Source organism: Pestalotiopsis fici (genome assembly GCF_000516985.1).
Source record: "Pestalotiopsis fici W106-1 unplaced genomic scaffold PFICI_Scf_1, whole genome shotgun sequence".
Classification (NCBI taxonomy): Eukaryota; Fungi; Ascomycota; class Sordariomycetes; order Amphisphaeriales; family Sporocadaceae; genus Pestalotiopsis; species Pestalotiopsis fici.
The window spans coordinates 5204518-5228398 of record NW_006917091.1 but is presented as its reverse complement, the minus strand read 5'-3'; the positions used below and the strand labels follow the sequence as shown (position 1 = coordinate 5228398).

The 23881-nt window shown below is 50.5% G+C and overlaps 5 protein-coding genes across 5 annotated transcripts; 3 read left to right on the top strand and 2 right to left on the bottom strand.

Annotated features, from left to right (window-relative positions):
• Nucleotides 1-110: 110 nt before the first annotated feature.
• On the bottom strand, nt 111-3514 carry PFICI_01537 (uncharacterized protein; the record flags this gene model as incomplete). Its single annotated transcript, XM_007830118.1, has 3 exons — nt 111-797; nt 855-3026; nt 3101-3514. 3 exons carry the CDS (start codon nt 3512-3514, stop codon nt 111-113), a joined length of 3273 nt encoding a protein of 1090 aa, XP_007828309.1.
• A 963-nt stretch (nt 3515-4477) lies between these two features.
• Nucleotides 4478-5864, top strand: PFICI_01536 (uncharacterized protein; the record flags this gene model as incomplete). Its single annotated transcript, XM_007830117.1, has 6 exons — nt 4478-4590; nt 4734-4807; nt 4887-5125; nt 5184-5553; nt 5608-5652; nt 5707-5864. 6 exons carry the CDS (start codon nt 4478-4480, stop codon nt 5862-5864), a joined length of 999 nt encoding a protein of 332 aa, XP_007828308.1.
• Nucleotides 5865-8020: 2156 nt separating this feature from the next.
• Nucleotides 8021-10096, top strand: PFICI_01535 (uncharacterized protein; the record flags this gene model as incomplete). Its single annotated transcript, XM_007830116.1, has 1 exon — nt 8021-10096. The coding sequence occupies one exon, from the start codon at nt 8021-8023 to the stop codon at nt 10094-10096; it is 2076 nt and encodes a 691-aa protein (XP_007828307.1).
• A 2325-nt stretch (nt 10097-12421) lies between these two features.
• PFICI_01534 (Pre-mRNA-splicing factor clf1) lies at nt 12422-14452 on the bottom strand (the record flags this gene model as incomplete). Its single annotated transcript, XM_007830115.1, has 1 exon — nt 12422-14452. The coding sequence occupies one exon, from the start codon at nt 14450-14452 to the stop codon at nt 12422-12424; it is 2031 nt and encodes a 676-aa protein (XP_007828306.1).
• Nucleotides 14453-15059: 607 nt separating this feature from the next.
• PFICI_01533 (uncharacterized protein) lies at nt 15060-16974 on the top strand (the record flags this gene model as incomplete). Its single annotated transcript, XM_007830114.1, has 2 exons — nt 15060-15395; nt 15496-16974. The coding sequence occupies 2 exons, from the start codon at nt 15060-15062 to the stop codon at nt 16972-16974; spliced, it is 1815 nt and encodes a 604-aa protein (XP_007828305.1).
• Nucleotides 16975-23881: the final 6907 nt, after the last annotated feature.

The following is a 23881-nucleotide window of genomic DNA, read 5'->3' as shown; positions in this document are numbered from 1 at the left end:
ATTAGGAACTTTGGCCGTCTATCACTTCTTTATACCGGCCAATATATTCAATTTCGTGTAATACAGCCTTTTTCGACAGGAGACACAAATCCACATCATCATCTCCTTCTCTATGCAGGACTCGCGGTTCCAAAACTGCTTCCATCGCTCAAGGACTGTGTTTCTGATCCACTGTCAGAGTTACGTCCCCCATTCATTCGTCGTGATGGTACTTCTAGTCTCGCCATCAGCCCTGGCAGCTCGTCTTTTCCCTGCTCCACCCGAAGGTTAACCAACTGCATTGCCTCTCGCAAGGTCTCACCGCTCTCATCCATAGCAGCCAAGAATCGTGCCAGCTCTTTGCACAAGTCCCAGTCTTCCTCGTGAATGGCACGAGAGAACAAACGCACAGACTGTTCTGATGCTGTGGCTAGTTCTTCAAACGTGTGCAATATGAGCAGATACCCACCAGCTGTCTTCAACGAGCCTCGTTGCAGCGATTCTTCAAAGAGCTCTCCCGGTGGAGGGAGATATGCAAAGAGCGTCCGCCATGACCTGACTTCCGTCTTTCGTGTACACTGAACCACGATATCCAAATACTGTTTGAAGGATGACAACAGTGACAGCACTCGGGGAAGAAGTGCTGCTTCAGGTGTGGGCGCCGAGTCAACCTCTTCATCGAGGACATGGTGCAACAGAATCTCGAGGCCGTGAGCAAAATATTCCAGGTCCTGATAGCTCTGCGCCAATTTGAGCGCCGCGAGCGAATTGTTCACGGTCAAATAAAATCGTAGAACTTCTGGGAAGAAGAGGTGCGTCTGTATGGAGGTCAGTAAATCTCTTACTTCACACGCGTGGGCGTCGCCGCTACTTACCCTGATGGAAAAGCGGAAGAAGGAGAAGTTAATATCTCTCCGCTGAACGAGATCTGGCTCAACACCCAACACAATGGCCTTGCTCAGCAATATAGAAAGGGGATAGAAATCGAGAGGCGTGACCACGGTCGGGGGCAACTCCTTTGTCGAATCCGTCGCTGCGTGCAGGACATCCTGAATATCTGGCCATGCTTTAAGGTCGTGGCCTTCAAACAACCACAACGAGTTTCTCATTGATGTGTCTTCTGTCTCTGGAGAGCCGTGGCCGCTAGATGAGTTCAGCATATACACAGATGACTGGTCTCTCATGCTGATATAGAACTCAACATTCTGGGAAATGACCCGCATGTCGTATTTCAGGTGACCGTCGCTGTTCCGAGAGGGCTGGAGTAGAACAAGTTTTCCATCGACCAGAAACAAAACAGATGCTACAGCGACATCCTGGGAGGGGTCACCATCCAACAGCTGGTTCTCTGGCAAGATCCAGCTCAACCCTCTGACTCTTGCTGGTGATCTCACTATACCATGAAATGCGATCTGGCCAACCTGAATGGGGCGTATAGTATTGCCCACGGGTGCAAAGACGAAGTGGTATAGGAGATTCTCGTATGTGTAGACGAGAAGCGAATCATCCCCAGAAGGTGTAATCAATACTATTGGAGCGGGGAGCTGCTGCGTGAATATCGCAGTACCGGTGTCGAGTGCTGATTCCCTCGAATATAATCTGAGCTCATATGACCTATTGGCTTCGACGGCAGCGACCAGGATATGTTGATACCAGCACATACCGCCTCGCACTGAGAATTCGTTCTCGGCATCGTCATTTGCGAACGTTTTCCAGCGGCCACTGTTGATGCTGTAGTGCGCAAGCCCACGTCTCCCAGCCACTGCTACATATCTACCATCAGAAGATATCACAGTGCACCTGATGGGCCATTGGTTGAGGAGATAGTTTGACGGAATTCTCGCAGTATGCCACAAGAATGGTTCTGCGGAGATACTGGTCAGGTCTGGGAGATCATATCCACGATACACCATGACACTGGACGAAGTCTGAAGAACGGTTCGAAACAAGTTTGGAGGGCTGTAACACCCAGTCACGGCACTGCGGGCCATCTCCAGCAGCCACAGAGATTCACTCTGGTGTCCAATGAGGAGCAACTCACAGGCCCCTCCAATCCACGAAGCCTCAGCAACACCGGATAGCCAATCCTCCTTGTTTGTCTCGGTGATGGCGGGAATAGCTGCAAAACTTGTGCTCAATGATTTACCAAACACGCTCCAAGTAGCCCACCCATTTTCGTAGCCGGCAAAAAGACAATAGCCATCAGGAGAATACGTGATGGTGGTTATGGAGCCAGAAGTCTGCCTGGAAACGGGAATCTTATGAATATGGGAGGCAGGAATATTGCCAGCATAATCTCGCACGGAATAGACGTGTACACTTCCATCCGCACAGCCAACAGCAATCAGCGAGAATCGCGCATTGATAACTGCTTTAATAGCGTGAGAATGCTCATCCTGCGGCGTGTGGAAGCAGTGCCCTTTGAAAAGTCGTTTGGGGCCCGTCTCGTCATCCTGGGAAGGACCCTGGGTCGCAGAAGTTCGTTGTATCGCATAGGCCTTTCCATCATTGGTTATCCATGTTGAGAGGTTCATCGGCCGGTCGTGGGTCATTTCTGTGATGATGACCTTCTTTTCTAACCAGCCCATGCGGTTGACCAGTTCGGTGCTTGTTTGACTACCACTGCTGTCCGGTGTCCAGCGGATACACTGAACAGCTGCCGGTTTTCTGGTGGCAACTACCAGCTCATCGTCCAGCGCAACGACATGTTCGATACCTGCGTCAACTTTGATCACCCTCCGAAAACGAACACTGATATCTCGAACGCCAGAGCCTTCGCCCGGGCCAAGGAAGATCTGATCTGGGGAGGAATTTCCAGGACCTCCAAAGTGACTTTGCCGCCGCCTTTGAATGTTCATATGGTCCGAGAAACGGGGCTTGTATACACGCGACTCGGCGTCGGTAGCCAAAGAATAAGTGATGAGGTAGCCCGAACTGGTCTGGACAACGAATATGGCGGAGTCGGGCCGTAGTAGAAGAGCCACATTGGTTCCATAGGACCTTAGCGATGCTTTGGAGCGTACGACCACAGCGAGAGCAACGGTTGGCTAGCAGTGTGACCAGATTAGATACTTTTCACAGTTTCTCGATACCAGCATCACGGAGCCTGGAGTCAACACACCTTTGTTTGCCATACCGTCATGGAGGACGCGGTAACTGTCGCGAACATGTGTCCATTCCGCGAGACCTTCAAGGATATTATGGGCTCTCCAGAAGGCAGAGTAGGCCTCTCGAGATTTTCTTGGGAGCTTTGCGCATTTGCGTGAAGAGGAAATTCATGGTCGACTGCATTGACTCCAGGGGTCCTTGGAGAGAAGAGGCCCGGTGTAGTAGGGGTCAGGAGGGCAGGTGTGGCTTCGCTGGAGCTGTCTTCTGCTGGCTTGTAAAGAGCCGAGTCCTGGCTCAGCAGCGAAGCATTGTCTCCAGCAGCGGAATTGCTCGGTTCGGTGCCATCATGGGAGAGCACAACCTTTGGACGAGATGAAGCTTGGCTGGTGGTTGCGTATATCCGGGGGGTCGCAACTGGCCAATACATGGCTGCTTGAAGCCAGAAGCAGCCTCATTCGCGTCACCGCATACCAGCGATGAATGCGATTTGCTCTCGGGCCGTTGAAACAGCCAATGGCGCAATTCAGTTGAGCATGCAATGGATGCAAGTTGACAGTTGTTGTTGTCGTTGACAAGAAGCGGGAAGTCTGTCGGCTTAGAGAGGTGGATTGTAAGTAGGTAGGTACAGCACGTATGCAATTCCACCGCCAGTCAGCAGCCAGTCGAGGGGTGGGCGCGCAAGCAGGTCCCTTGATCCCCTGCAGCTTCGGGCCACGGGATGGTCCACAGCTGCCCCAAGCTCCCTCATTAGCCCAAGGTTCCGTGCGAGCTCCCGGCACCGTGGATCGCAGGTCGCGGATTTGGACATGGGCATCTAAGGCAAGTGTCCCAAATCCAATAAGACTTGTGGACTTCAACCCAGCAGTTATATAGATTGGACGGTTGGAGAAGGGATTCCAATTGGCACTTTGGTAGTAAACAAGAAAAATCATATACGCTAAGTTCGTAATAGTCTAACAGAGTAGCTTTTAACTCTTGATGTGACTGAATGCATACGTAGGTAATGTACCTCAAGGCGCTTTTACCTGAGAGTTGAAATGGAGATCCAGATAGGCAGGCTGGTCACTCGAACCAATTGATAGTTAATGATCTAATTGGGACAGGCGAAAAATACGTGCCTTCCACATGGCGCGTCGCAAGTACTTGCCTTTGTTCAATTCCTTCTCTACCGTTATTGCCTGCCGTAGGTAGTTTGTGATATCTTGTGCTTGTGAGGTCACCAATCACCGCCTACATCAGGAGTTGGCATTGAACAAGCAAGCACCATTGCAAAAGCTGCAGCGGCAAATTCTTTTTTGTTTTTGTTTTTTCATCCGAGGTCTTCTCTCGGAAGAACAGATTCTACTGCTACACACGCCAATTGCGCCTGCCGACCAGCACATCTGTCGACATGTCACGGCCGGCCAGGGTGACTTATGTCCACCCTGACAAGTTCAAGGCTGTCTTTCCAACTCTGAAACCCACAGTATACAACGATCCTAACACGGCTCGAACTCCAGGAAAGTAAGTCGACCAATCCAATGTGGTATGGAAACGTGCGGGCAGAGCCAAGGCATACTTTGGTCGCTCAGGAACATGAGATGAAGAGCATCTCTCGACCAATCGCCTGCTGAAGTACTTGAGAGTATATCGCTGATACAGGCCAGTCTGAGAACGATAGCATGGAATCCACTAGGGACATGGGTCGCAACAGGGTGTACAGACAAAACCCTTCGCGTATGTAAGTTGTCCAGATCCCGGTGCATTGCCTCCGTGTCACTCCCCATTCCCTGGACGACATGGCTGAAGTTCAATCACAGGGAATGTGGACAAGCCCAACGTCCGCCAGTCGACTGAACTCAAAGGTCATACCGCCGCCATTGAGAAGGTTGGATTCAACCCAGTCAAGGAGTTAGAACTATGCTCGGTGAGCAGTGACGGAACTGTCAAGTTCTGGGATGTCAGAACACGTAATATCATTAATGAGGTTAAGGGCCTTGGAGAGGCGTTCACTCTTGCCTGGGCTCCCGACGGCGAAAGTCTGGTAGTTGGCAACAAGGTATGAAGCTCTAAGCCACTCTATAAAGCTGCTTCAATACTGATGTTTGGCTGCTCAGGCGGATATGTTGTTTGTCCTATCGCCAACTCAGAGCACACCATTGGCATCTCATCAGCAAAGTGTCCAGACCAACAATATCAGTTTTTGCTGGAGCGGAAAACGGATATATGCCACCACTTCAGATGGTTATACTAGGATCTTGCAATATCCAAGCCTTGAGCCAGCCTTTCTCTACGACTACAAGGAGCCAAAAGATGCAGAGATGAAACTTCGCGGCCACACATCTGCTTGCACTACTGTGGAAATACATCCCATGAACAGATTTCTTGCCACTGGCGGTAACGATTCGCTCATCTCTTTATGGGATACGGAAGAATGGAACTGCCAGAGGACCATCACGAAGATGGTTGGACCCATCAAGAGCATTAGTAAGCCGGATTCATGAGTATCCTGTGTTCTTGTAGGCTCACTATTGATCCCAGGCTTTTCATTTGATGGGCATTGTATTGTAGGTGGCAGCGACGAAGGTATGTCCTCCCAACAATGCGCTTGAGGAATACAAACTAACGGGAAACGCATAGGCAATGCTATGGAATTCACCAATTGCGAAACGGGAGAGCATCTGTTCACATACAAGACAGCGTCTCCGTGTTCCCTAGTGGCTTGGGCACCCAATCGATATGCGCTTGCATACTGCGAGCTCGGGACCCTTCGGATCATCAGCGCTGGGTCGAAGTAGAAGGAAGACCCCTTCACACAGGAAGATGACTAGATGTCAGAGGACAACGAGATAAAGTAGCAGTATGGCCCAGGAAATAGCGGTGCGGCTACGTGATGCAGCGTCTACGAACAATATATCGGCGCGAGCACCAAGATCAGAATGAGGCAGCCCATTGCACCCATCACAGCGAAAGTTTTACATAGCCCAGGCGAGTCGCCCTCAAGCCTACAGGACGGATAGGCCTTGTTGGAAAAAGGTACTGTGGTATGGATAAGCGTGACTTATGTTTGTGCAAAGTCAATCAAGATTGAGTAGTGAGGCTGAAAAAGCTAGATACCAGACAGATCTGGTAAACATTGGTCTGACCATTATACTGAGTTTTCGAATATAAGTGGCCTGGTGCACTTCATATCCATACACGAGGATGGCACAACTATAGTATGACGTCATTGGACTGGGTGATGAGTCTATGCTTCTAGTTGAATAAGGTGGCAGCCAGTCCAGTCATTCTCCGAAGCATAAATGGTGCAAAAGAAGAGACTGTATCCGAAGAGACACTGAGTATCCACCTGCCCCATAGTCTTGTTCATGTTGTAATCTCGTGCATGTCGCATGGGCATCGGTTGCGAACACGCGACCGAGATTTCTACTCCGGACATTGCCGATGCAAAGCATAAAGTGATAGAGTTCCGATCCAGCCACAACTGTTGCTGCACAGCCCAGGGACTGAATATCTGGCAATTCGATTTCTAGATGCCTTAAAGTGTGAAGAGCAGCCTGGGCAAGTCTACACGACGATAAATGTGTGCATAGAAGGACGTGCCTGGAGACGGACTGAAGTTTATGAACATGTGGTGTGCAGTATACAGCTGAGGCAGCGGTTGCGAGGCTAGTTGCATTTGGTGATCCTAGGCAATAGTAGGTTGCTTCACTTATTCGAGGCGAACTGTATGACCCGACGACCTACCCTGCAAGAAGTATTTCCATTGCATTTTGGAACACTGATCGTGGCTTCAGGACAGGCCACAGACGGGGCAGCGACTCTGATTACCTTTATGTACTCTCGAGTGCAACGTGCTCATCATGCAACTGTCAACGTGGAATACGTCGCACGAGGGACGCCCTCCCGGTTTTTATGGTTTGCCTCTCTCTGCACGACCCGACTTGGAGCGTCTTTGAGCATGTGTACCAATGTGCACTCTGTACACCATAATCAAGAAAGATCTTTTTTGCTTCTCTAGTCCTAGACGGTGCAGGCTGTGGCTCGTCTGGCTTGGTGCCCAGCTTGTATGGGTGGACCGTCCGTCACCTGGCCTGGTCTTCTCATTTCTCACACAGCCTCCTGCAAGAGGAATACGGCACATATTGCAGCGGTTAAGCCGGCCAAAGCCTAGCCCAGCTTGGGCAGACCTGGCAGACCAGAAGGAGACCTCCCAACCTGCCTTTGATGGAACTGAGCCACACAGAGAGTCTTTGGCGCCAGATCTTTATTAGTGCCCAGCCCTTGTCTTACAAATGCTCATGCGGCATATGTCTGTAGGTGCCCTTGGTTTTTTGCCCTCCCGTGTAGAGAATCAATCGTGCCCTGTTTCGCCGGCCGCTTCCCGTGTCCTTTCGCACGATTCATAAAATATATATCCTTGTGTTTTTCTCCCTCTCATAAATCCTACGAAAAAGAGCTGAGATCACTTTCTGGGACTTTCTCTATATACTGAGAGCGAGTCCAAACCCTTGAGCGTTCCTTGTGTTGCGACGACGCATCCAAGTCACAACGCATAAAAAAAGGTACGGGATACAAGCAGCAGTCGGGCGCTACAAGGACCCGATTGACATACGTCACACCCCTCCTCGGCTCTCCCCACTGTCAGGCGCTGGTCTCATCTAGTCAGTCATCGGCAGCCTGGAAATTTCCTTGGATCATCGCCTCCCAACCCCAGACCGAAAGCCCAAAAAGGCCCAAGAAGGTCCCCCAACCCCGCTGCACCCGCGACCACTGAACAAGACCCAGACCAACATTGTAATTCAGCGGGTACGACCCCTCTTCGTCAACTCTATCATTGCTACCTGTTATATGAAGCCACCTACTCCAATTTGCGCATTTCCTGACGTTATACTAGAAACGCTTGACTACAGTATAGTCGAACTCTAACCAAATCCCCCAAAAGCCCGTGACAATGTCGCGTTACGATGCTTACGACCCTCCTGTTCGCGAGACTCGATACTATCGCGAGGAGCGTCGAGCCCCCGAGCCTCGCTATGAGGAATATAGTAGCAGGACTCAGCTAGTGCCCCGCCCAACACGGGAGGACAGCGATCTCTCTGTCGAAGAGGTTCGCCGCGACTTCCCTCCTCCTGGCTACGCTGGAAGCCGCGATGTGCGACGTGCTCGTTCTGCTGAGCCAGGTTACTACGAAGAAAACTACTACCATGGTCGTGGTGATGGTCGTTCCGTGAGAGACGATCCCCGCGATCAGCGCAGCCGGAAGGCTGGCAGTGTCTACTACGAGGAAGAAGAGCGGACCCGCAAGCGAGTCCTCAACCAACAAGAAAAGATCATCGCTGCTGTCGTGGGTGGAGTGCTCGCCGCTGGAGCCAAGGAGGTCTGGGATCGCCGCGAGGCCGGACGCGAATACAGCGGTGATGTCCACCGCAATCTGGCGGCTTCCGCCGCCCTCGCCGCTGGAGGCGCCTTTGCCGGATACCAAGGAGCTGATTTATACAACAAGCATGCCGGCAAAGAGGACAAGAAGTCGACTTATATCATGCACAAGGGTCGCGATGGACGTGTCGCCGAGTACTATTCTGACGATGAAGACGACCCTCGCAACAAGAAGAGCAACAAGTCCTTCCTGGAGAGTGCACTATCTGCCGCCGGACTGGGTGGCGCCATCAAGGCCTTGACGGGTCACGATGATCGCCGATCTGAGGGAACCCGGAGCCGCCGCGGCAGCCCGGACTCCACCCGGTCCCACCGAAATGACACCGCAAACAGAATGCAGAAAGCGGCCAAGGCCTCTCTCGTGGCTGGTGCTGCCGAGGCCTTCCGTGTTTCCAGAGAGCCCGGTGGCTGGCAAGGTGAGAAGATGAAGCGCATCATCACCGCTGCTGCTGGTGCAGCCACAATCGATGCTGCTCACAATCCCGACCACGACAGCAAACGTCACCTTGTCGAGTCTGTCATTGGTGGTTTGGTTGGCAATCGCGTCCTGAACGGCTCTAGAAGAGACATTGAGGAGGATAAAAGAACCGGTAGAAGCCGCTCCAGGTCCCGGGCCCGATCCGATGGTGGAGGTGGCGGTACCGGCTTGGCGGCACTCGCAACTGCTGGTCTGGGAGCCCTGGGCGCCAAGAAGCTCCTGGACAAGGGAAGAGATGATTCACGAAGCCGAAGCCGTAGCCGCCGTGGCAGTCGCGACTCATACTATGACCGCGATGGTTCCCCACGTCGGCAGCGCAGCCGGAGCCGAAGTGTTGTGGATTCGGCTCGTCGCAGCTTGGCCAAGATCGGCCTTGGAAATGGACCGGATGATCGTGACGACTATGAAGGGTCCCGCGCCTCGCGCCGCCGCCGTGGCTTTAGCCCAGACGACAGATATGACGACGAATACGAGTCTCGAGGTGCTTACATGAGAGGTGGTCGTGGCGATGAAAATGATGACAGGTCGTCACGTGGAGCTCGACGACGAAGCCGTTCAACCGGTCGTCGTTCGTCCTCTGTTTCCAGCAGCGACCTGGGAGATTCGGATGAGGACGAGAAGCGAGCCAAGAAGATGAAAGGTAAGCAACTGATCACTGCGGGTCTCGCAACCGTCGCAACCATACACGCTGCACATAATGTCTATTCGAGCATGGAGAAGCGCAACGCAAGGCACAAGGCAGTCAAGCAAGGTCGTCTAGATCCGATGGAAGCCAAGAAACTCAAGTCCAAGGCCCTCTTGCAGGATGCTGCATCAATTGGCATTGCTGCCATGGGCATCAAGGGTGCGATTTCCGAGATGAAGGAGGCGCGTGAGATCACACACGAGTGCAAGGAATGGGAGCAAGAGAAGGCAAAGCGACACCAGAAGCGAATCGAACGTCTCCAGCGGGGAAACAGTGACTACTATGGCAGAAGTCGTTCTGACAACTGGTCTTCCTCCGCTCCGACACGGTCGAATCGCTACTACGAAGATGGGCCCCGTTATGCTGACGGAAACCCTTATTCGGCGGCTCTTCCGGCACCTCCCATTGGTGGATACGATAGAAGATGAGGAGGTGGTAGTCAACGCCGCCAGCATGTGTGGCACATCCCCTACATGGGACCTTCCTCCAAAACTTCCCCATCTGTCTACCTTTATTGTACACCTGGTGGATATCTTGTTCTCTTTCGTTACGACTTTACGACATTATGTGTAATGATGGGTTGAGAAAACAAGATCAAGCTCCAAAGAGAAGAAGCCTTGGAAAGAGATGGTTGGATCTGCTTGGGAACGATTTATGAAAGCTTGCCTGCGCTGCCTTCCTCGACCTTGCCGTAATATGATAGAAAGCACAAGAGCTGGGAATTCTTTCTTGCCCATTGATTTCTGTTTATTTCTTTTTTCCCTTTTCCTATTGTTCTTCCCTTTTACAGCAAGAAGAATTTTACAAGATTTTTTTCTCATTATAACAGAACATTACACTGATACGCATAATTTTGTGACAGACCGGCGGCGACGACGCCACGATTACTAAGTTGATTGTGCCTCAAGCATTTGGGGAGCATGATTAGTTTATGTGGGGCCCGGCAGATGATTCACCTGCCAATTCCGAGACACAATCCATGACCTTGACGGCATGGATGAATTGTCTCTCCGGATGTTGTGCATGGGGGAGATCTGACCGTGAAACAAAGTGTCGTGGACGAATTGAAAGACGAGATTCTTTCCGATTCGGATCGCAAGGACGGGACGGGATGCAACTGGATAGGGAAAAGTGGGACGCTATGCCACACCACCCAAACTTCTTGAAGCGGCAAGTCTTTCTTTTCTTTTTGGGTTCTGATCATCACTGGACCGGACCCAAAGGAGCGGGCGAATTTCGTTGGTTGCTGTGGAGATTCAGCTGCGTGAGCAGGGATTTTCCACACCTTGTTGCCTTGGACCTGATTTGATTTCACTATCTTGGTTCGAGACATTTCCCATTTCTTCGGGTATGGCTTATACTCTGTAGTCGTCATTTCCACCATGCATTTCGAGGGTCTCCCACTAGTTGGGGCATTGGTGTCCGGGGTCTCCTGGGGACATGGCAGGAACTCGGGCTTCAAGATTTACGATTTAATGGTTCACGTCTATTCTGGATGCCATGTATGAGGACGAAAGGGGTCGCAGTGGTCTCGGAGAATCGAGAAATGGGACGCAATATGGACTGGTTTTTGGGTGTGCACAAATCGATATATACTCCCCGATTGCTTTGGCGGAGACTACATGGATACGATGTAACGACATATGTACTTCCTGTCTTCTCTTGGAATTGACTTACACACGTTTTTTTTGCTGCTGCCTCTCTTGTATCTCAGTAAACTCCAAAAGGTATCACAACGTACCTAGCTATCTTGCGTGGCTCATTTCTAGCATGTCCATCCAATGACCCTCAAGGTCTCTAATTCATCTTTTCTTGGTTAGTCGGCTTGCTCGAAACTCCCTTTCCACATGACGGACAAAGGCATCTCGAAGAAGTGCCGAGATGCAACCATATATAGTTGTCGGTATTGAGAGGGAGTGCTTGAAGCCCAAAAATTTAAGCAGTTGAGATCCAGGGCCAAGACTCCGAAAGAACTTCCAAAGTCTCAAAAACTCTCGGCACGCATTCATGTTATTCCAAGGCAGCAGCGTTGATGTGGCGTATACAGCAACAGGAGCTAAAATGGCGAGATTCTAGGACGCCACCGGTGATTCTCACTCGGAATGACCAGATCGTACAACCAGGAAAAATCCAAGAGGTGTATGGAGAAGGTGAATACAAGTAAAGGAGGAATAATTTGGGAGCAAGCTGTATCGAAAATAAGAGCTACACGGTATTTAAAGGGAAGCCTGGGTTTGAGGGGCTGGCAGCGGGGGGTTCAATGATGTCATACTACATACTTACTTTCGCTTTTTCGGAGTCTCTACTTTGTGTAAGTCAATGAACTCAATGAAAAAAAAATCCTGCTTAAATGCTTAGTAATTACAGTCGAGACATGGTTTGCAATAAGTGGTAGCTACCAGGGTAGAAATCGCACTGTTGAGTACCATGGGCAACAGTGAGGCCATTGTTGCCCAAGAAGTTGTTTTGTTTTTACTAAGCATGGTGAGATATACAGATTATATACGGGCAGGCAGGAATGGTGACTGGAGCCTCATGAACTTGATGTATCTGCATACTTGTTGACTATTCTGTTGCCCAGGGGTTCCTTGGGGGACTTAGATGGGCCGCCCCGGACCTTGGCAAAAAAGCTTGTTGTTACATTACTTCATTCCCAAGTAGTTTGCAGACCCAGCTTGATAAATTCGGCATATCTTTTATTGCTACAATACAATTCAGGTCCGCTTCAGATACCATGCATGCAGATGGCCACTTCAACTGGCAGCACCACCTTGTTGTTTCCATGCTTGTGCCATTGCCAGCATGTTGGACAAGTCCTGTTTCTGCTCGTCGTCGGCCGGGAACACATAGTCGATGTACTCCTCAAAGGTATCATCTTCCAGTCTGCGTCTGCGTCTAGTCCGCCTCGGCATCTGCTTTTGCACCTTTTCAATATCGTCTGCGGATCCATAGGTGCGCTCGAATGAGAGCCAAGAGTTCAATAACGACACCCTCTCCTCCTTCAGGTCTTGGTCCTTCATGCGCTTGTGCGCACGTAGGAACACCTTTCTGGCGCGATCCTTTGCCTCCTCGCTTTTCGTTGTTTCCTCGGTCTCTCCGTCGGCGCCACCACCTTCGTTTGCATCTGGAATGTTGAGCTCGAAATGCGCGAAGCTGATCCAGACCTTGACGTGATCCGTCTTGTCAAGGAGTCGCTCGTAAAGTTCACGAGTCTTCTCATATTCTCCTTCACCCTCCTCAAAGTCAATGTATGCTTTCCAGAGGAGTTCCGGCATATCCAATGTATCCTGAGCGATAGCTAGCTCGTATATGGCTCTTGCGCGTTCGAGGTCGTCCAAGCTCTGCTCAAGCTCTGCAAACTTGATCCATGTTTGACAGTTTGTTGGGTTCCACTCAATGTGCTTCTCGTACAGAGTGCGGCATCGTACAAACTCGTACAATTTCATCTCGAGCTCCACATAGCCTCGGAACAGCTTGTCCTTGGGGCACATGCCGATAGCTTGTCCTAGTGTCTTTCGTGCAGTAGTCAACTGTCCCTGGCGGATCTCGAACTGCGCCTTTAGCAACCAGACCTTGGCAAATGTGAACTTCTTGTGGGGGATCAAATCAAGACACAGCTTGTATATTTGCCTTGCCCGGTCGACGTCGTTGGCTTCCATTTCTTCCCACAGCGCATAAAACACCCATAGGTAGATGTAACGGCGCCAGTGTCGCTTCTCCTGGGTTGGCGGGATTTGGGCAACCGCTCTTTCATAAACGTCCCTCACCCGGTCCACGTCTCCTGATGTCTCCTCAAGACGCGCGTAGTCGAACCATATATCATAGTTCTTGGGGTTCTGTGTGATCTGGTCTTCATATAGCCTTCTGCGTTTTGACAGAACCACGTCCTCCACGCCTTCCTTATCGCCATATTGCTTCTCAAACGTCGTGTAAGCCTTGTGGAGGTTCATAGACTTGGACCGGGGGAGACGGTCCAGCGCATGCTTGTAAATAGCTCTAGCGCGCTCGTACTCCTTCAGCTTGGCCTCGAAGCGGGCCCAGGCAATCAAAAGCTTCTCGTCTGTGAACTCGTCCCCGAGCGCTTCGATGGCGGACGCGTACACCTCTCTTACCAGGTCACTGGTCCCAAACTCTTCTTCAAACTTGGCCCATTTGATCCAGTTGCGTGGCTCCGGATGGACAATCGTAAATCGCTGAAAGATGTCGCGTGCTCTCTGAAACTCACCATAGCGCTTCTCGAGCTTGATGTATGCACTCCAGGCAGCCTCATCTGGTTCCCACTCCATCCAGCGTTCAAACACCTGCCTCGTGCCGGGTATGTTGCCCAACATCTCCTCCATGTAGACATATTTGTACCAAAGCTTGTCGACCCTTGGCAGGATGGAAACAGCACGATCCAGAAGGTTGCGGGCGTGGGCAATGTTTCGATTCTTCATTTCGGCTTCGACATATCGAACCCAGAGAATGGTAGATGTCGCATCGACATCCAAAGCACGTTCGAATATGGAACGCGCTCTCCTGTACTCTTTTTGCTCAAGTTCCCATTGCGCATATCGCATCCAGTTGTTCATGTTAATTCGATTCCGCCGCACATAGTCCTCAAACTCCTTCCGCTTACGACCCTGGAACTCATGGAGCTCCTCCAAGTCGGCAAAACGCTGGGTAGGTGCTTTCAGAGTCGTCTCTTGCCTGTCCTGAGCCTCGCGTAGCAACTGTTCGGCGGAAATCTGGATAGGCGCGGCAGCCTTGTTCTTGACCCTTGGCGGGCCGCGTGACGACTCCATGGTGACTGACCGGTTGCTAATCAATCAATTAATGCTTCGAGGGGGAGGAGGAAATGAGAATCAAAGATTGATATGAAGCTGATGGATTATCAGAAGTGAATGCACGTTGCATGAAGCAGACGCGGCCGAGATGCGCGCTGTCAATAGGTAGAAGTGCAGTAAAAGTTAAAGTAGATTTAGTGCTGGTGCTGTGGCTGCTGGGAGCTTTGGCAAAATGTTGCCAAAGCAAGACATGGCCAATGAGAGATGCGAAAAACTGAAATAAATGGGTACCTGAAGCCATTACATAAGCAAAGTAGCCTAGCCACTTCCCTGTCGCCAGTCGCGACCGCGGCCTCGGTCATCAATTTTCCTTCCTCAATTCCACGTACCATTCAAACCGACATCCAACAAAGGGGCGACGCCACAACTCGCCAAATTCGTCGCAGGAGCCCGCGAAACATCACCGCGCAGCTGCTGGCGGGACCGATCGATCTTAGTGGCAGAAGCCTGTTGGGTTGGAGAGAAGACGTCGAGGCTTTGAGCAAGCAGTGAGCTCTGCAAAAGTGAGTCAGTCGCATCTGATACCGATTGCCATTCCTCAAGTCTCATCGACCAGTGGAGCAAAATGTCGACCCTTGCGGACGAGCTCCTTCAGGACTTCGAGGACTCGGGGTCCGAACAGGGCGACGAGCAGAACGACATTGGCCTTGAAGGGGATTCCACGCATGCCCAGACAAACGGCGACAGCAAGCATGATGACGATGATGATGAGATGGTTTTAGACGGCGATGAGGAGCCGCCCGAGGAGGACGAAGAGATGGGAGGATTGAGTGGTGTTGCGATCGACCCTATGGATGACGAGGACGAAGCCAAAGCCAAGGTTGAGAAGATGCAACTGGGCAGTGTTAAGGATATCCGGAGAGTCACCACAGTTATGGACCGGCTGGAACCTCTACTAAAGGTATGTTTTTGTTTTCATCATAATCGCAAACCTCGCATTACTTGTTTTCTACTGCAAGTTTTCATTCTCGCATAGCTGTAGTTCTGACCGAAGCACATAGGACATCGCTCATTACCAGTCACAACCATTCAATGCCTCGACCATTAATATTGGAAATATCGAGGATAATCCCGAGTACAAGATCCTGACAGCGTCGAATACGCTTTCAACCCAACTCGATGGCGAAATCATGAAGGTCCACAAGTTCATTCGCGACCACTATTCCGCACGCTTTCCCGAGCTCGAGACCCTGATCCAAAACCCTATCGAGTACGCAAAGGTCGTTGCCATTCTGGGCAATGGACCCATGGATGCTGGCAATATCCGAGCCCTTCAAGACAGTTCGGATAATGTGATAGGACAGTCACTCAAGACAGTACTTGAGAAAGCCTCACTAATGACTGTAACCCTGGAAGCCACAAGGTCACAAGGTCAGCCCATCAGTCCTGAAGAGCTGGATCGTGTCGTCAAGGCTTGTCAAATGATAGTGTCTATGGACAAGGCCAAGAAGACGCTCACGGAATATGTGCAGTCTCGAATGAACGTTTTTGCCCCTAACCTCACAGCCATCATTGGATCTCTCACAGCAGCCCAGCTCATCAACACGGCTGGCGGCCTTACGACTTTGTCGAGAACGCCATCCTGCAACTTGGCGGCGTGGGGAAGTAAAAAGCAGGCTAATGCAGCTTTTGCAACAAACGTGCAGAACAGGCAGCAAGGCTACTTGTATCATTCACCGATTATCCGTGGTATTCCCAACGATCTGAAAAAGAAGGCCATGAAGGCCGTCGCAGCTAAAGTGGTATTGGCCGCCCGCGCAGACACTGGTCATACATATCCTGATGGTGCCTACGGTGAAGAACTGCGAGGTCAATGCCTAGAACGGCTTGACAAGATGACGGCCCCTCCGCCCAACAAAGGCCAGCGAGCTCTGCCGGCGCCGGACGACAAACCATCACGGAAGCGCGGAGGTAGGCTGGCCCGTAATGCCAAGGCAGCAGTTGCTATGACGGAGTTGAGGAAGGCCCAGAACCGCATGGTCTTCGGCAAGGAGGAGAAGGAGACAGACTACGGTGTGGGTGATGGTACAGTAGGCATGGGCATGATCGGCCAGGCTCAAGAAGGCCGCATTCGTGCCACTCAGATTGACAACAAGACCCGCGCAAAACTGAGCCAAAAGAATAAGGGTTGGGGCGCAATCGATCCAATTGGTGGTTCAGCTTCATCACTGCGAACTGCTCCGCAGTCCAACATAGACCTTCGGGGAAGAGGGATCCGGACCTCTGGCGTGGGCACGACTATCGGAGGAGGCGCTGCAGGCACTGCATCTTCACTGGCCTTTACCCCTGTTCAGGGCATAGAGCTAGTTGACCCCAAAGTTCAAGCTGAGCTCAAGCGAAAGCGCGCAGCTGAAGACGATCGGTACTTCAAGAGTGGCGCCTTCACCCAAGTTGGCGGCAGCAATGGCCAACCTCCCAGCAAGAAAGTGGATGTGGGGGCAGGCAAGATGCTGCCTCCCCCTCTGCCTGGCAAGAGGTAAATCTTGTAGCGTGCGCACCTATCATTGACATGGCCGAAGGTTTTGATAAGCAGGGTGGCCAGAGCAGTCTGAAAAGTAAGGGTCCAGGTGGCGTCTAGGAATGATGTTAACGGCGGCATGGTGATGATCTCAGACCAGCCACCATCTTCACACAAGCATTGCACAGGCGTTAGGGAATAAATGTCTCGCCATTGTTATTAGCACTAGACATTGGTACTGATGAATGAACTTAGTCTTTTGGGGCGGCCCCAACGAAACTCTATGGTTACTTCCAAGTACTTGAAAGGCGAGCTTTTGAGAATGGATGGAAGTTGAAGGCGAACTGTTAGCTCTGGAATTTGTGTCAATAGCAACAACAGTGAACCCCGTCAGAAGCTTCCCAGTTTGTATTGGCCTTTTACAGAAGGCCAAAACCTGAGAACAAGTTCAACATTGATAGGGAAGCTCATGGTTCATATTCTTGGGACCTTGTGCGTCTGCTGCATGGAGCGAAATATAAGCTTGTCCTCGGAGATTATCCAAGATTCATACCTGCTACATTACGTTCGTGATATTTGTGCCGATGTACATCTAAGTTATGCACGTGACCAATCGACGTACATGAAAATGGGGAAACGGGAGCGTAGGAAATGCTAAGTCACCATCACAAACATTGGGTCGGCCTGCAGACAACACCTTATTAATGAGATGCTTTGAATTTTCATTGCTAGGCTCTAGGCCCTTCTTAGATCAACTGTCTACGAATCTCGACGGCCGCAAGTGCCTTGCATTGGATTCTGCATTTTCCGTACATAACAACATACCTTGATTTCACGTCCTCCTAAGATAATCCTTTTTCTTCCTCCATAGCACGGGTCTACTGGTAACTTTGGATCATTGTTGCCTAACAGAGAAAGTATCGTCCCATATTTCAAGGTAATTCTGCAATTTGCTGGAAAGTCACGATATCCAAGAAGCGAGAAGGCAGAAAGCGAGAAAGTTATACTCCACTCAATCCCTTGCCTCGACTTTTACTCTGCTCGTATATCAAAGATCAAAGCGTGTTTTGCCCTCGCAGCAATCTACCCACTGTGGATTTTAGCAAAGCGTAAATAGCATCTGCCGTGTACCATTTATGATTCAAACCATTTAGTACACGCACCTCTTCTCCATGCAAGGGATGCCAGGGCATGCCAATGCAATGCAAGGGTGTCATGCGTAAATTTGGAGAGCAATACCCTCGAAGAAAGAGGGGTTCGATAGTGCAGAGCCAAACACAGACTGAGAGGGAAGTGGGAAAGCTAAATGAACAAATATACCACGCGTATCTACCCAGGCACACACAAAAGTCCCATGCGAGCCATGGCTCAGGGACATGGGGAAATGCTCCGATAAGGGAGTTCAAGATTAAGAATGCCATGTTTTTCAACACGCTCGCAAAGACTCGGCTCCATATGGCACATAAGCCATGCTAGCCCCAACTGTATTTTTCTTCTTCCCCTCTTTCCATCCTAGGCTATTCACTCACCTATGAATAACAGACAACAGACTTCTTGCGACGGATTTTGCAATGGACACATGGGGCTAGTCGTATATCTGTAAATAATAGCTCTCTTGCTCGTTGGGGTAGCTTTGCCTTCAATGCCGGCGGCATGCCAGAAATGTAGCTTCAGCCTATCACAAGGTCAACCTCAACACTTGAAGCTCGGAACTGAACTGTGAGTAAGTTCCTAGGAAGGAGGAAAACAGGGACAAAAAGTAAGCTTGCATGAACGCGGGCGAGAAATATGGTGTGATGGGTTGGATTATCATAATAATAAGGGGTCCTTCAGATACCCCTCACAGGGAAACCCGCGCCATGTTGTTGTTGTGGTGGTGGTGGCACACAATATCACTATAGCTAGCTAGTTGGTTGTTAGTGGCTAGTTGGAGACGAATTGGGAAGGCATAGCGAGAAATAAGTGTACAGCTCTCCGAAGTTTGGTTCTTTGCCCATGCAGGGCTGAGTGGAAGCGACCCCTCTTCTCTGGTATGCCAATATCTCATGAAAATCGTCCGTCTCATCATACGACTATCAGCAATGCGGCGCTGGTGTTATGTGCCGATAGCATTTTTTCAACTCCCAACGTAAGCTTGATATGGTTAAAAGTAGTAAGCAAGAATAGGAGAAACGCATTAGGAAATGCGGGGAAAGCTGTGTCGCTACATAGAGGATAGAGTTTATGAGGAAAATGATCAAAAGGGCCATCTTGGGTGGTGAAATATCCCCTTCAAGTCTCCCAATGTCTCTTGTAGGTACTGGGGCTTCTAAGGTGCGAGCTTCGTAAGGCAGAATGCGCAGCCAATGATTGAAAGGACTAACTCATGCAGGGCCCTTGGCTACGCCTGCAAGCTAGGGAGAGCGTTGAAGTTTGCGTTTGTTTGTAAGGAGCCAAACCTCAGCAAGACCTATGGTCATTGGTTCATGATATTGAGATTTGGAAAGACAAACACTATGCCGGTCGTTGGCCAAAGTCTTGATAGGAGCATAAAACCCTTTGGGACGGAAAAGAGGATTTCAGAGCCACCTGATTGGCTTGGATACGGATACATTAATGCAGTTTTCGATCTTATTGACCTAGATATATTTAGTCCGAGAATGGTAGCAGGAAAGAGACAAAAGGTTTCAACGCCAGCGCCTCTTCACAATAAGAGCGGCTGGACTTGCACTGCTGCCTCTGTTTAAAGTTTGCAGAGGGGTTCAGTCACTGGGTTGTGGTTGCCGATTGCTTGCCGGAAACAATGACTCGCTGACCAATTTGAGTTCGACTGGTGCTATGGAGGGTCGAGAAAGAGGGGATATCCCATTGGTGTCGGGTTGCATCCGGTTTACCCCCGGGAGCTCGTTCCGGGCTCTCGGGGCTCTCGCGGGCTCAGCGGTAGTCGTGTTGCAAATGTTCATGGCGTAAGTTAACTTCGTGGTGTGCCGATCGTACTAAGACGATATCGGCAAGACTTGAATGCGACGGCCTTAGCTAAGCGACCTCCCCAGCATCTGCCGTTTACATGACTCTTGCGCGCAGCGTTCATGTTCTTACTCATCCCCAAAAACGGGCATCCGGCAATAATAATCATCAAAGTCACGGCGTGCTTGATACGTGTGTCTATTGACGACGGCCTGGCGGGGAGGTTGACTAGCGCACCAGCCTGCATGTCTTTTTTTTTATGCCTCTTATGATCCAGCACGATGCAGGGTCCTAGCGTTCATATTATACATAGCAAACCAATCTGGTTTGATAAGGTTATGGACCAGGATCATAAAATTCGGTTTTGCCAAGAAACAGCAAATCTCGACAACGAACAAGGAGACTGAGTCGGGTTGACCGTCCAGCCAAGCCAGGTCAGCTCAGCGGAGCGGCACTCGGAACTCACGGTGAGAGGTGTGAACGTGAACAGAGAGCCCTCCAGCGGGCACTGCAGAGTTTCAGCTTAGGCACCACTGGCATAGACAGCAAGCTCTCGTATCCATGCACCACGGTATCGTCGATGACTTCTGATCGTTGCCATGCACAGAATGGGGCCATATAAGCAGACACGGCCAATCTCCGACGAAGACTCTGCGCAGTATTGGAGCCTCTGAGGCTCTAGAAGGGTCTGCGACGACTAGTGTCCCTCCGCTATGGAGATGAGTAGATCCTGGAGGAGACGTGATGAGGGAGAAGTGACGTCAGTTGGGATTGAGAAGACGTTGCGCCTCGTTTCCAACGGTCGACCTTGTCAGAGCTATAGGTGCCGGCTCCGGTGAATATGATATGTCAGGAGTACAAACAATAGTATACAATTAGTGCCCTGTACTACGATGGGTAGTGTAGCACGCCGTTTCGACGGTGTGCGTGGACGATTTCAGTGAGTTGTGAATTGAAAGAATATATGCTTCGGTTATCCTTCAATGTGGCTTGTTGGGGAAATGTTGAAGAGCCGCAAAAAATATATATATGTGCGCATCAAACTTTGTTACCGTGAACACTGACTACTAGCTACACAGTAGGAACCATGTATTTGCGCAGGATCTTGTCCGCGGGCGAGATTCATCCAGCAGCAATCCGGGGGATCATTTTTCTGCAAGCAGATTAGTATAGGTCCCGTGGGTGGTGTTGTAGCTCTTTTCAGATCATCTGTCTTTCGAATGTGGAACAGCGGCAGGCAACAAGCCGTGAGCGAGCCAGCTAAAGCCCAGTTGCAGGCTGATTCCTGGAGAAGATTCCATGAATGGAGCAATCCTGGCTGTCGCAATCGAGGGGGCCGAAATGGGGTACATTGGCCGCACGACTTTTTTTTTTTTCTTCCTCTTTTTGGGAACCTGGATCTGCTTGGCGCCAGTGGCCCCTGGGGAGGGAGAGAGTCCTTGTCGTCTTAGGAGTCGTGAGGAAGTGGCCGAGCTAACGACTTTTCGCATGGAAGACAGGGGAAGGACAATTCGAGGAGGGAAAGGGACGGAGAAAAATAAAAGTGGATAGTCTAAACATCGGTGAATCTGTGTATGCGTCTGTCTTCACCATACTTTGCACAAGCCTGAAGAGGGACCTGGAAAAAAAGAATTCAAATGTAAAAATAAAAATAAAAATAAAAATCTGGAAAGTGGTGTACCCTTGGACCCGGAGGGCCCTTACGCTTGACTTTAGTGACGAAGCACGGGGCACTGTGGGCTGGTGGGTGAACCCTGACAATCCGAGGGATCCACAAACCCCTGCGCGGTCATCGCAACACATCGTCGATTGCAGAGTAATCGACGATTCAATATTGTTCTGTATTTCTTTACTTTTTTTCCGCCTCCATACTTCCATCAACTACCACCAGAAACAGCAATCTTGGGCCGCGACCGTCCACCAGCCAGCAGCATCACCACGGAGGCGGAGGTTTTACGCCGTTGTGGTGTCTCCGGACCTCATTAAAAATCCTCAAGTTTTCCTTTACCGACGTTTGGATACATTCTATGTGCAGTCGATCGGGTATTGCATCATAGGCCGATTGCGCGCGCAAACACACGATGCCATGACACTGGGGGCCCAGCAGAGGGTCCTGGTCTGTAACGGTCTAGACTTCACCTAGCACAAGGCTGCACTAACATTTTGTGCCCTTTTCACCCAGTGCCACTCACTCTCCAACCAGTTCAATCCGGCGAAAGGGGGTACTTGGGTACATGCACAAGTGTAGTAGCATGTCAAGTTGGTTGCCGAGGATCCACTGAGGAAGATCTCATGGTGCTTGGTTGATTAATGATACTACATAGTATGTATAAACAACAGAGTTGTGCATATCAATCTGCAGAAGAGCAGACACAACCAAACAAAAGTATATGAAGTCGTTGATTTGGAAAGTTACTGATGATTGAATCGTAGGGCATCTTGTTCGCGCCGATAATCATCAGCAGTCCATCGACGATTTGATTTCAAGCTGTCAATCAACTGCCACATTCCGGAATACATGCGATCGGTACTTTGGGTCCCTTGAATTTCATAGGGGAAAACACATGGCATGTATGAAGCACACGGAGAAAGAGGTACCCTAGCTAGACGTTAGCAACGAGCCAGCCCATCCAGCCCAAGGTGCCACGCGCCAAGCGCTCACCTACCCTTGTCCCATTACGACCCCAGTCGCCCTAAGACCCCAAACTTCGATTGATCACTCATACTTCGATCTAGGTAACAAATCAACCATAATGGTCCGCGACACCTCACACGAGAGCCCTTTCGCAGCTGTATAAGCCCTCTGGCAATGCAGGGTCTTTCTCACTTATTCATGAGGTGGTACCGTGCCGGGGCGGGTCAAGACCATTGTTTTCAAGGAAATGATTATTCCCTTTCATGCCTCGCAACCATGACATCATAGCGCACTCCACGAACAAGCTGCCTCTCTCTACCTTATGGCTGTACCGGCTGAGGTACCTTCCTCAGCATACTCAGGTACCTAGCACCTAGTAGCAAGAGGGCCCCAGCGCTGATCAATCTCTCTGGTCAGCCTACTACCAACACCTACAGGGTACACTGTCCCGTACATGCAAGAATGATTGATCTGTACCAACCCCAAGTACCGTTCAGTGGGGAATTTCGCTCGCTCCCGAATGGTCCGTTTCCCTGGGATAAGAGGTTGCAGTAGTGTGGTTGGGAACAAATGGATAATAGATTCGGAAGAAGAAGAAAAAATTAAAAATAAGATAAAACTGCAAGCATATATCCTCCAGCCTCGAGCAACTGTGCAGCAAGGCGCGCAAAGCAAGCAAGCATTCTCCCGACTTGTTACGGTTTCTGATCTCAAATGCGCAAGGCGAGAAGGAAAAGACAAAGTCTAAATCACCGATTCATACACGTGTCGGGTTGCGCCTTTTTTACCCCTCGTCTTACTTGAAAAGAGAAAAACTAGTGAGACATAGGCAGTTGCGCGGCGGCCAATCAAGCCGTGCCTGGTAAGAACATTGCCTCTTCATCGAGATCGCGATCGAGGTTCATTAGCGAGGATGGAATTGTCAGAATGCCATGCATGCCGCCTCCAAAAGTCCTTCTCATGTACCTTTCCGATAAGTATGTGGCTAGGCAGGGCAGCAGGGCATCTTGGCTGTTCGGGTGAACACTCCTATCTGTCGCTGTCAGTCAGTCAGTCGACTCTCTTTTTTTTTTCATCCCTTGTCAGTCGCCCCCGTTCGTACCCAAGACCCTGGAGCTGGCGGGCAGGAATTCTCTCCTCGCACCAATCGGTTGAGAAATCTCAATATTGGGTCGGTGTTGTGATGAGCACCCCCAAACGCTGCATAATCAAGGAACGAGCCACACTCCTGGGGCACATTGCACCTTGTTGCTTGTCAGTAGAGGACTTGGCCCACCAAGTAAGTGTTTTGATGGATATTGAATCGTGTACAACCGGCGATGCTTCTACCGTTTAGAATGCGCGATTG